The 13,665-nt window shown below is 29.4% G+C and overlaps 1 protein-coding gene across 2 annotated transcripts; it reads left to right on the top strand.

Moving 5' to 3' along the window:
- The first annotated feature begins 382 nt into the window (after window positions 1–382).
- LOC103496574 (uncharacterized) lies at window positions 383–10,596 on the top strand. Of its 2 annotated transcripts, XM_008458489.3 has the most exons (9): window positions 383–648; window positions 3,437–3,488; window positions 4,230–4,303; window positions 5,012–5,113; window positions 5,681–5,824; window positions 6,685–6,739; window positions 7,262–7,335; window positions 9,387–9,476; window positions 10,316–10,596. In XM_008458489.3, exons 1-9 carry the CDS (start codon window positions 524–526, stop codon window positions 10,347–10,349), a joined length of 750 nt encoding a protein of 249 aa, XP_008456711.2. In that variant the 5' UTR covers window positions 383–523; the 3' UTR covers window positions 10,350–10,596. The 2 variants fall into 2 exon arrangements, with proteins under 2 accessions (XP_008456711.2, XP_050938617.1); XM_051082660.1 differs by lacking the exon at window positions 3,437–3,488 and having other exon boundaries at window positions 443–648; window positions 5,043–5,113.
- Window positions 10,597–13,665: the final 3,069 nt, after the last annotated feature.

The following is a 13,665-nucleotide window of genomic DNA, read 5'->3' as shown; positions in this document are numbered from 1 at the left end:
TACTATAAGGTTATTATAAACTTTTGAAATATCGTTGCAAAACACAATAATGATGAGTCATTATTAATTTCTATCCCTCTCTCAATTTACTTCACCTAATCGGATACTACAACCGAAGAATAGTGGACCAACTTTAGTGTTGAGTAAATTGATCATTATTTTACTGCCCATGTATCATATTCCATCACCAATCTTGGATGGTTTACTAAAAGTGAACTTTTTTTTAGGTGTAAATATGTTATTTTTGATGATTTTTTAATTTATTACACGACGATTTGTTGTTAAAGAGTTTGACGAGGCAAATAGACAAAGCAAATCCACAAGGCCAAACCAAATCTAATTTCGTTGTTTTGTTTTTTTGTTTTTTCCACTAAGATGCATAAATCCAAAGAAACGAAAAGGAAAAGAGGAAAAAGCTAAGACCAAGTGGACATGTCCCTTATTGTCTCTCCTAACTTCCATCGTCTTCAATCTGCTTTTTTCTCCTTCTACAATTTCCACTCACCACTCTCTCTCAGTATCAATGGCGAGCTCAGCGGTAATTGGATGGAGGATTCTCTTCCTTCTATTAGGCTGCACAATGGCTACAGCTCTAGTTTACACAGTCGCCACTGATGGCTCTCCTTTTCGCGAACAAATTCTCTCACGGTACTCTCTCTTCTCCATATTTTGCGTTTTTCACTTTATTTCTTATCATTTCGAATCCTTCTTTGTATTTCTGCCTGCCTCCCTCTCTTTGTTTTCATACATAATCGATCTGTTTCAGTTGTTCTGTTCATGTATCTAGTGATCGTTTGTGTATATTTCCGTTCCAATGTGCTTCGACGTCTTCGTTGTGTGATTGGGGTAGGGTTAGTGTTCGTTGATTGTGTGTGCAGGATTTGGTTGAAGGAGTTTATCGATCTTACCCAATTATTCCGGACCCTAAATTTCATCTCAAATAATCCTTCTTAAACAATTAGCCCAAACTCAATTATGAAACATTTGAGTTGGGTTACTTTTCACTGACTCAACTCGTTTATTTAAATTTTGTTCTAAAAAAGTAAAATGTTTGATTTAACTATTTTGATATATGCATATATATATATATATATATATATATATTGAAATAACTAATTTCAATTTATATAATAACTTCTTTTTATTTTTCAAAATCCTAAAAGACTATTTGTATGAGTTGTTGAAAATAAATTATTTAAAAAAGTAATGAAATCAAGTAGTTAATAATAATAATAACAGTTGTTATTATTATTGTATCATAAGCAATATATATTGGGTAAATTATATAGAATACCCCTAGGCTTTGTACTTTGCGTGAACAATACTTTTAACTTTAAAAAGTTTAAAAAAATATCCCCAACACTTTCAAAATGTGTCAAAAAAAAAGATATTCTTATCCTTGATTTTAGATGAAAACCGTTCTAAAAATACCCATCAACTTTCAAAAGTTTGACAATTAGAAATCGTTAAGACCGCTCCACTTATCTATATTCCATCTTTTCTCTTCTCTTCTTTGATACCTTCTTACTCTCCTGTTTTTTTTTTAACTATTTGACATTTGTTTATCTAAACTAAATAAACTAGGGTTGAAATGGTTTGGTTTGGTAACCACATAAATGCGGCTCAGTTCGGTTTTGGTATTTTTAAAAGATTAAGAAAAATAACTAGCTTTGGTCCCATTTTAAATTCGGTTTTGTTAAGCAATTTGGTTTTACTCTTTTTGTTTTTTTAAATATATAAATAAATAAATAGTAGTTTCTGTTCAGTTTCAATTTCGATGTGACCGAACTGTAATTTTCAAGTTCATTGAGTTTTCGATTCGATTCAGTTTTAAGAAACGGTTCGATTTTTACGATTTGAATGTCCACCCCTAAGATAAATGGACAATAACTGCACATAAACTGTTATGGGTATATAGATGGAAATGTTAAGACCACCCTACTTCCCTATTTTTCATTTTTTTTTTCTTTCCTACCTTCTTAAATATCCTTTTACTTCCCTTTTATCTAAAATAAATAAAAAAAATTGTCAAAAATAGAAAAAATTGACAAAATATTTACCTCTCATTTAAAGTTGGATGAATTTTATCTTTTAGTAATTTTTTCTATCGAGGGTAAATAGCTTTTTTTTTTCTTTCTATTTTTCGAAATTCTCATAAATAAATAAGAGTTGCATGATTTAATTAAGGTATATGGATTATAAAAAGAAGAAATGGAATAAAGGAAGCCTCACCAAGGGATTTTCAGGACTTAGATGTTTAAACAAATTTGTAAATCAGTTAAGTTTGTGTTAATAGCTAAATACCTTTATTTTTTGTTTTCACTATTTATTATTTTGGTATGTCTTAAAAGGAGATACTTTTATTTTAAAATATTGTAAGAATTTTAATTTTTTAAGTTAGAAGTATTTTTGAAACAAAGCTTTACCGGTTTTACTCTAAAACTAACGCATAAAGATCTTTTTGAACTTCATTTTAAATTTTAAGGGTATTTTTAATTTTTTTGAAAATTTAGAAATATTTTTTATACAAAATACATAGGTCAGGGACATTTTTTATATATAATTAATACACACATTAACAATAAGTTTGGGTTGGGTACATCTATTTTTGGATCATCGGGTTTTTTGAATGCCCCTAGATTGGAGTAATATAGTGGTAAAATGTTCAAATTTAGCCTCTCAAAATGGGTAGATTTTGTGTAGCACTTTCAATATCTTTTTGAACCTATTCTCTTGGTAAACTTTTGAAAAAACATGTTCGTGTGCATTAGTATTTCATCTAGAAATTTAAAGTATAAAACTAAAATTGGATAAGTATGTACTAAAATGAAGATTGGAAGGTGGATCTGATTTATATTGAAGCTTAATTTTATTTTTCTTAATAAATCTTGCAATAGTAGTATGCTAAAAGGAGGATCTGATTCATGTAGTTCTCAATTCTCATAAAGAAGATGGAAAGTAATTGATTGTTTGTTATGTGATTGTTCTACTCTGCTTTTAGCTTTGTATTGCTCAGGATGTTTCTTCGTTTGTTGACATGTTAAGTTGGGTCGTAGTTGTCTTATTATAATTTTGGTTATGATGAGAGTGTTAAGGGAGCGCGTCAACTTAGTTGGGAGGCTCTAGCGCACTTCCTAATCTCTAGGTTTAAACTATCGTTATTTCACAACAGTGTACTTTGAACATTAGTGTCATTTCATTACATTAATGAAGAGATCCGTTTTCTTTTTAAGAGAAAAAAAATTATTATTATAAAATTCTTGTGTTCAAATTGTGGAGGACCCGTGTGAGTAATTAATCACTGGGGAAATTTGTGTTATTCGGTGTACTTTCCTTTATTGTCATTTCAATTGTGGTGTGGTGTTGGACTTATTATTATTCTTATTTTTTCTTCTTTTATGATTTGTTCATTTAGGTTTGTAAATATGTGTTTCAGGGTAATGGTGGCAACCGTAATTGACATTTATATCAGCATCGTAGCTATTGCAGTATGTAAAGTTTCATTTTCTTATAATAATTTCCATTTAATGAAAATTTGACTTTGCGTACATTTAATTGTATCTCTAGCTTAACCTCTTTATGTTGTGAATGGAGGTTGTATATTGCTAGACCATTTGGGTGCACTTGATTTTATGTGAAGTTTACTGTTAGGAGTGTAAACAAAATTTCACATAGGTTAGGGAAATAAGTGATATCATAGGTGTCCAAAGTGGACAATATCAAACTATTTTAGAAATATGTAGAGATTCGTCGTTGTCTAAGCATTTACAAGTTCGCTTGCTACATATTGACGATCATTGCTCTCTTGATACATTTATCTTTTCATCCTTCCCACAACAATTATGAATCAAAGCTAACCCCAACCCCACCATGTTCTTCCATCTCGCTTGTTGCTTCTCTTTCCACAATTCAGTATGGAATTGTAATTTGATTGGTCAATTAGATGGAAACCGATCATACAAGTCTTTGATTTAATCTGAAATATAAATGATTTATGCTTTATGAAGTTTTTCACTCTGATTTAAGAACACTGAACATATGCAGATACTGGGCTTTTGCTTATTGTTTAAGATTTTGATGTAAATTTTATATTAAACTCATGAAGGATTGTTGGTTTAATTATGTTTTTCTTGTAATCAGTTTCTGCTCGTCTTATTGTTGCATGCTAGAAGGATAAGCATCCAGCCTATCTACTACATAAAAGATGATTTCTTTTTCTAATTTATCAGACATGGATTTCCTACAAGGAAGCAAACTGGATTACTTCAACAATTTGGATAGTTTTTCTGGTGTGTTTCAGCGGGTAATTACTTCTTATCCTTGTCTAGCTTGCCTTCCATTTTAAACCATGTTTGACAATATGATATTTTAATGTGAATAATTTTTGTGAATTCCTCTTAATTGAATATGCTATTTCTTGTTGGGGTTTGGTTGATCTATCTTGATGCTTGACAGTTCCTATTTCAATTATGTATATTTAATTTGTTGAAATATGTTTACTTACTTGATGTTCATGTGTTGACGATCCCATGTTGAACAGTGGAGAGACCTCACAATTGTTATAAGATATATAGATTATTTCTCTCATAATCAATTGATTTTGAGATGAAACTTTATGTTTGTCTAATATGTTATCAAAGTCTATGAATAGTGAATCCAAAGAGACACTATCTTGAGGGGATTCCACATTGGAAAAGTAGAAAAACGTCACAATCTTTACAAGATGAGTTAAGTTCCTATGGTTGTTCGTCAGTTTCAGTTTTTGGGTTGAATTTTCCTTTTTCCTTGTTTGTTTGTTTGTTTCTTTTTTTACTGTGAGCATTAGACTCATTTCATTAACTCAACGAGATATCAAGCACTAGACTTATTTCACTAATTCAATGAGGTAGTCTTGTTTCCGTTTCTAGAAAAATAAGTAGCGATGTTTTTCTTACTGGTAGTGGTTATGGGTTGAATTCTTTGATTTTTACTACTTTTGTTGTTAGATCTAAACAACTCTTCTTCCGGACAGCATTACTACATGTGCCTACATTCTTTGGCAGTTGTGGCAACTATCATCTCAGGAATCCTTTGAAGATATCATGTACCATGTTCTGATCAGGAATCCAAACAAGTATGTATCAGTAAAACTAATAGAGTCTGTATTGTTGTTGAGAATATCTATTCAAACAATTTCACAAGATGATAAACATAAACCAACCAGTGGTTTTGAGAGTGCTAGGAACCTTCACCCCTAAGAACTACCCTTCAATACAATGTACTAACATAGTCCCAGTTAAGGCATGATGAACTTGTTATTTAGCATTGTATAAACTCTCTAATGATCTTAGTAGCGTCGTTTTGTATTTTAAAAATATTCTCTCTAAAAAAATTGTTCTCTCTTGACTGTGTGGAGGTAGCTAGCACATTCTTAGTGACTATATATATGTGCGTCGATCGTCTCTATTATTTTACGTTTTTGTATTCTTTACTTGTCAATTTCGTTACACGCACAACAAACTAACCACGACTTAACTTTGGCATTACGTCTAATTACCATTAACAGAATAAAGGAAAACATGATTGAGAATTCAGTAGAAGGATCGATGTGATTTTATTATTTGTCCAATGACTTGTAGTTTATGAAACTTCACTACTCCTTATCATATTCTTAAAAAAAAATTTGGTTTTTGGCGTACAGGATTGGCATGGATCAGCAGCACAGTAAGCAGTCCAATGTTATGATTGCAAAAATAGTTTTCATTGTTTTGAGTTGTTTGATGGCGGTAAATTTGGTCTATCTTTTTAGTGCGGGTTCACCTTTCCGCATCGAGTTTTTTACACCGTAATTTTTCCTTTCCATTCTTTCTTAATTTTATTTCATCAGTTGTGTGTTCTTCTCAGAATTCCTTGAGTGAAATGTGAAATACATGTGCCACAAATATTATTAAGCTAAGGTAGAACTCACCGTGAATATTATTAAGATACTAAGGGCATATTAGTTATTAGGTCTGGAGTTGGTTATAAATAGAGGAAGTGAAATGTGAAAGAGGATGAAGGGAAATATATATTAGGTCTGTATGATCAGGTTTTGGAGTGTTTTTATTCCTTCAGAGTTAGTATTTAATGATAGAATTTTGGTTCTGGGCTTGTTTCCTTCCATGTACTTTGAGCATTAGTTTCGTATGCTCATGCATTATATTGACGAAATGTGCTGCAACTTGGCTTGACCACCTACAATTATCTGAAATAAAATGTGTTCAAATGTTAATCTTATGGTATGGTTGGCTAAAAGAGGTCAAAGGTACAATCCTTTCCAGGGTAGCCACCTATCTAGAAGTTAATTTTTTATTGAGTTTTCTTGATACCTAATTGTTGTAGGTTAATACGGATTTTCAAAATTAAACATCGATATGATTTAGAGTGATTAAAGATACGTTAGACTCTATGGAGTTGATTTGATTCTTGTTGAATAGTTTGTCTAGCATGAATAACACTTCTATAATTGAAAAACTAGATTCTTATGGTACAATAACAGTAATAATTTTTTGCTATGCAATCCCTGCTGATGTTAATTTGGCTTTGCATAAACTATTTACATTTTTTTCTTGTTGATGACGGAATATCCTCGTTGGCTAATATTATGCTTTATTCGTTTTTTTTCTCATTTAGAGATTAACAAATTTAATTATAATCTATTTGCAGACACTGGATGGTGACAACACTGATTGATTTCTGTATAGATGCCACAGTTTTGTCAGTAAGTCTTAGATTTCTTATCATTTACGCTTATAGCTTTTAGATGGTTTATGATTAACTGAAATACCATCTTCTTGTTAGAAGGCACAGACTCAATAATGCCTCATTTTGAGACTTTTGAAATTAGGCTTAACCTTCAAAAGAAAATTTTACATCTTAACTCAATATTATCTAATTATATATAATTAAGTTTACCTTTATTCACTAGCTTAAACTTTTGGGTCACTTGGTGATTTAAGACGGTACTGGAGTAGTGTGATTTGAGATGCTTTATGTTTAATCCCTTGCAATATTATTTACTCCCCAATTAATATTCATTTTCTACTCGTTGAATCTTCTTCCTATTTTGATCCCACGAGTGAGGGAAAGTGTTGAATGATATATAATTAAATTTCCTTTCACTCACTAGTTTAAACTTTTGGGTCGATCATTTAGCATAACTTCTTTATAATTGTTTTCTTTCATGAGTTCATTAGTCATCCGGAAGCTGAATATCTTTATTTGTCCTTTCATATAAAATCAGATCTGGATGTTCTATAAAGAAGAATCATGGCTTACTGCAATCTTTTGGATAGTTCTATTGCTGAGTTTTGGGAGGTAATCTGTCATTTTTGTTGAAAAAGTCACCTATCTTTCTTTTGTTTGGAGCCTTTCATTTGCAAGGAAACAATGTTCTTTTTTTTACTTACCGATCATTTTTTAAGTTCATTTTCCAACTTGAGCTTCTCACAAAGTAAGTTCAAACCAAAATTCTCTTATGTTCGCATATATGTACTGACATTTCACATTCTTATATTGTTTTTTCCCTGATAAAAAATGCAATATATAAGGGTGAAAAAGAGAGACATAATGAATAGTAGAAAATTTTATTGAATCCAATCAAGTGCTTTTGTTGAGGGAAAAATGAAAGAATACAAGGGTGTTCGTATAAAAAAAATCCAAGCTCAGGAAACATCCCGGAGAAAGGGATTCTAACTAAGTAAAATATTGCCTAGGGAATATATTTACAAAAAGTCTCCAAAACTGAAGAGTGAAGCCTAGAGGAAAACGTGAAAACTCACCGGTGACCAAACCTCACTAGGGTCTCTCTCCACTCCACAAAACACTTTCATTGTTTCTCTCCTCCAAAGATTCCACAATATCGTGCACACCCTCAAAGCCAAAGAAAACAACCTTTCTCTTTGAAAGAGGTGGATGGAGAACAGGAGGAGGAACTCTCCAATTATCAAACGAACATCCCTATAACGAGCAAATGCAAAATTAAACTTCTGAAAGAACCATTCCACAGAAAAATTTTAACTGTAAAAGAATTTCCTGTGACTATAACCCCACCAAAGAAGCTGTAAAGTATACACATACCTCCAAAAGAACTCAAAGGGAGAGAACTTATCATCGAAGGTTTTCTGATTACTTTCCAACTTAATCCAAATGTTGTTCATAGACTGAATTTTGATTTTTTGGGATAAAGATGGTTAGCCAATTATTTCCCTGTTCATATAGGCTTTGGAGAAGATGTGGTCTTTTCATGAAAAAATGAAAAAAGAACAAAAGTGACATACTGTTGACTTGAAATAACTATAGACCTAGTTGATTTAATGTCTTGTGAAAAGAAAAAAGATGATTTTTTTTTTGTTGAATTAGTACTTTAATCACTCTTAATTTTTACCTGCTCATCTTTTTCTTTAAATATCGATGTCACAGCAAATAAATGTGATTTGATTGCAGTAGTTTATGAATCTCTACGTTTGTTTGATAACCATTTGGTTTTTTGTTTTTGGCTTTTGAAAATCATGTTTCTTTCACTCTCAATTTCTTATAATGGTTTTCATCTTTTGAAAAAAAAAAAAGTTGAATTCTCAATCAAAATTTAAAAACTAACCATGGTTTTAAAAACTTGGATTGATTTTTAAAGACATTGACAAAAAGTAAATAACAAAAGCAAGAAATTTAGACTTTAGAGGTGAAAGAGATATTCGTAAGTTTGATTTTCAAAAACTAAAAACCCATCGGTTATCCAAGACAATGTAAATATAAAAGTTTATGTTAGCTTTAAAAGGTGAATATATAGGATTTTTATTTGGCAAATTGTAAAAACAACCCATAAAGTATAATGGTTGGTAATGATTGCACCTCTAAGATGTTTGGAAGTATAATGGTTGGTAATGATTGCACCATTAAGATGTTTTGGAGAGTTGATTATAATTATTACTGAAAACTAGGAGAGCGTTGGAAACCGAAAATAATTGAAGACGAAACGAAAATGAATTTGTGAAGCATGAAAACAATAAAAAAAAATAGAGTTGAATGAAAATTATCGGAACATAATGTGAATTATATTATAAACCGAACTCAAAACGCTCAATCCATTACGAGCACCAAACACCAAATTGTAAAACATAAACCTCAAACTTTTCAAAGTGCAAATTTTATTTCCGTAAAAACTAATCTCTCAAACTAGGAAAGAAATCAAACTCTCGGACATTAAAATTAGATCAATTTAACTCAACTTCTATGTACGGAGGAAACCAATGCCGTGGAGTGGTTTTTGCAACTTGCCTATAATTTTTTTAACATCTTCTTGCTCGTGGAGTATGTATAGCTCTACAAATATATATCTAACACTGCATCATCCTCTCTATGTATGTCAGTATATCTACATGTCCCTTCATTGTTAAGGAACTATTCAAGCTCAATTCCGGAGATCCTCCACACCTTATTTTATTGAAAGCATCCCACAGGCAAGTCTTCTCTTCTTGTTATATGGCATAAGATGTATTTGATTTCTTTTCCTAAGACACTTTTATTTTGTTATCCACTTTCAACTCCTCAAAGTTTCGAGTACTTTACAAAAAATAGATTTGTAAAAGCTTTTTTATTTAAATTTTGAACCAAATGATAATCTAGCAAAGCAGAGATAACTATGAATTTCATTTGAATGGATGATCACCATCCATCATAAAAGTTGTAAATTTATATTTACAAACTGATATCTTGTGTTAAATTCATCACTTTTGGTGGTGATATTGCTGATAGTACATGTGAAACATATAGCTCAAATTAATGTCCCAGCTTCAAAAATGGTAAAATAACTTGGAGAAATTTAACAGCGGTATTTTTTTTTATGGAAACTTTTAAAAAATATAACATTAACAAAAATATTTATACTGTGTAAAAAAATCAAACGTAACGAATTTTGTATTTTGGTGGTTTTATACTTACAGAGGGTAAATTTTATCAACTTTTTCTATTTTTTAAAACCTCTCTATTTTAATTGTAGCAATTATATATACTGGTTAGTATAATTAAAATATGATTACTATAATTAAAATATTGTTGTGGAAATAAATGAAAGGTATATTCTTGAAAGCTGCTCTATTATTTGTTCAAGTTTTAGATTTTTTTTTTTTTTTAAAAAATTATTATTACTTATAGCTCTTTCTATTTAATATATTTCCATGTCTCTTTGATGCCATTTCAAAGATAGTTTATTAGTTAATGTGGTTAGTTTTCTAGTTATTTGCTTGATTGACGTGAAAGAAATTTACAAGAAGTTTTTACGTATCGTAATTTTTGGCAGGTTAAAAGAAGGTTATGTACAAATTATTCAATAAGGTTGCTACAATTTGACGGTTTCTTAAAAACTGCAAAATTTATATCTAATCATACGATCGTTGTTGATAAACTACCACATTCTCAAATGATGTCTCCATCCAAATGAAAGGATAGAGAAATTGGAGTGTTCTAATTCGTTTTGGTTCTTGTCTTGTTTTCATCGTATTGGAAAATTTAGCATATGATGTAACTTTAATGTCCAAAAGACATATTATTACTTTATCCTTCCAAATCTCATTTCATCTCCATCGTTAGGTTTGATACTTCTTTTTATATATATAAACATTCATTTTGCCTAAGTGATATTAAATGACAATTTTGAAATATACTTAATGGTAGTCCCAGTCCATATAATTCATATACTACACTATACTATCTTTTTTCTTTGATATCAACTTATACAATTAAACTATTACATTATCAATTTTTCCTACCAATTTCTTAATAATAATTCAATATGTTAGAGAACGATTCCTCATTTTAGGTTAAATGGGTGAATCTCAACTCCCAATTTTTCCAAACCTCATATATATAACTGAGATTGAAGTTCTCACAAATGTTATTTGCAACAACGTAACTGATTAATTTTTCATTCAACTAGATCTACTATTTAGTTTTGTTTTATAACATGTCACTAATTTTTATTAGATTTAAATATTTACCGTTACAAAGTAAAGTAATTAGTTTTATTTTATATTTAAAATTAATGTACGGAAATGTTGATGGCATATATGTAATACATTTAAAATTAAATGGATAAAGTAGTTCAAAATGTTTTTCAAATATTCTGACATTTTAATATATTATAGATTATAGATATATATATATATATATATATATATATATATATATATATATATATATATATATATATATATAAATGAAACAATGTCCTTCCTAGACTTCCATGTCTCTTCAAACATAGATGTTTGTTGAGTTTAACATGTATAATTATACATAATGCAACTTTTCAAGATACAACATATAATTTTTTTTTTCTAAATAATGTGTTTTTTAAAAGTAATATAAAAAATAAGGTAAAAGGCAAACTATGGACAAAAATATAATAATTTGGATGACTTTACTTAGATATTTCAATGCGTGAATCCTACGTTTTTTTAGATATTTAATATTTAATATATATATCCAAATTCCAATTTTCAAAAATGTCTTTCTTATTAAATATTTTTTCAATTTCCAATTCTCAAAAATATCTGTTCTTATTAAATATATTTCCAAATTTCAAATTTCAATCTATAATTTTTTTAAAGAATATATATATTAACAAAATATATTATTAAATAGGGTAATTATAATATGTAGCAATATTTAGAATAATTATTAAGTATGTATCAATATTTTAAAAAAATTGCAAAAATAGCAAAATCTATCAGTGATACACTTCTATTGTTGATAGACTCTTATGGTTTATCAGTGATAGACCAACATTTGCTACATGGTCTATCAGTGATAGACTCCTATCATTGATAGATTTTAACAAATTTTGCTATATTTGCAATTTTTTTAAAATGTTGCTACATAATTAATTATTTTGAATATAATGGTTACATTTGCAACTATCCCTATTAAATATTTAAATCTCCAAATTTCAATTTTCAAAAATATTTTTTCTTATTAAATATATTTTCAAATTCCAATTTTCAATTTTCAAAAATATCTTTCCAATTAGATATTTTATTAAATATGTTATTAAAAAATATAATATTTAATTATAGAATTATTTTTACGATACTTTTTTCATTTTGATTCTAAAAAATATTTAAATCCCCAAATTCCAATTTTCAATTTTAAAAAATATCTTTCCAAATGAAATATCTTATTATACATGTTATCAAAAAATAAAATATTTAATTCTAAATTATTCTTCCTATACTTTTTTCATTTTGATTCTAAAAAAATTAGATATTTTGTTAATATCGGTGGATTGCAAATATTTGTTTAATATATTTTTTAATAACATATTTTGTTAATACATATCTTTTTTAAAAGAATTGGAAATTATAATTTGGAATTTGGAAAAGTATTTGTAGAGATTGAAATTTAAAATTTGGAAAGATATTTTTTAAAATAAAAATTTGAAAATTGAAAATTGAAAAAATATTTAATAAGAAATATAATTTTAAAAATTATAATTTGGAGATTTGAATATTTAATATATATATATATATGTGTGTGTGTGTGTGTTTGAATATAAATCCGGTCAAAGTTTTGTTTCTCAAAATTAAAACTCAACAAGTTGACTTTTACAACTTTGACCGTTTTAAAACTTTCCAAGCTTCTAAATATGAATTTATATTCACATTTATTTAAATCATATTTAAACACAAAACTTAAAGTTTATATCTACCGACTTATATCATATATATTTGTCGGTTTCTCTCTCTTTTCTTATTTCGAACAATTCGAGTTACTTCAAAATATTGTTCCTAGTTGAATCCATATGAGCTAGTAGGGAAACCTAATGGACCTATAGATCATGGGTTCCAACGATTCGAGATTAACTGGCTAAACTCTTTTAGACTAAGCTTAATCAACGTTCGTTAACTAAAGAGTCATTAATGACTCTTAGTTGCACTCCTCTCACTATATATTATATATCTGTCCACCTGATATAACCATGATGAGTAAGTTGATTCTTCACATGTTGTTCGTAATCTTGGCTGGGTCAAAATACTATTTTACCCGCGAGATTATATCTTGCTCCTTAAGACCCACTGATCCACTATTGAATAATTGGTTTAAGGTTCAACCTATAAACTTGAATCATTATCGGGCCAATGAGAAATTGGGGCCCCTTGTTCAAGACTTGGATTCAGTCTTTAAGGAAACAACCTATCTACTATCCCAGAAATGGGTAGGAGTGAATTCCGTCTTGCACCCTATGTCCCTAGCTATCCACTTGGTCTTATCCTTGAAATGGGAGGTTTATTGGGCCAGCAATGAGCTGCCCTCACCTATGCAGATTTAAGGATACTACCGAATGAACAGAAGTTCATAGTTAGCTCAGGATTAAGATCAAGTTACCAAGGTCATCATAATTGAAATAGTCAATTTATAGTTTACGGTGTTATAACCAAAAGTGACTTATTTCGTGGTTCCAGTCTTATGTAAACTATTTACATAGAACGCCCCCACTCCCATGTCTCTATATGAACGATTCACGATTACATCGTTTGTACTAACTACGGAGCGGGCCACATCCATAGTGTTTTTCCAGACTATTTGGACTATTAACTTGAACTTAATCTATGTTTATGTCTCTACATAAAGTTAAGTGTATTTGACAAATTCAGT

This window comes from Cucumis melo, chromosome 3 (assembly GCF_025177605.1).
Source record: "Cucumis melo cultivar AY chromosome 3, USDA_Cmelo_AY_1.0, whole genome shotgun sequence".
NCBI classification, from domain to species: domain Eukaryota; kingdom Viridiplantae; phylum Streptophyta; class Magnoliopsida; order Cucurbitales; family Cucurbitaceae; genus Cucumis; species Cucumis melo.
Note: the sequence above shows the minus strand (reverse complement) of the source record. Positions and strands in the feature narration are given on the sequence as shown.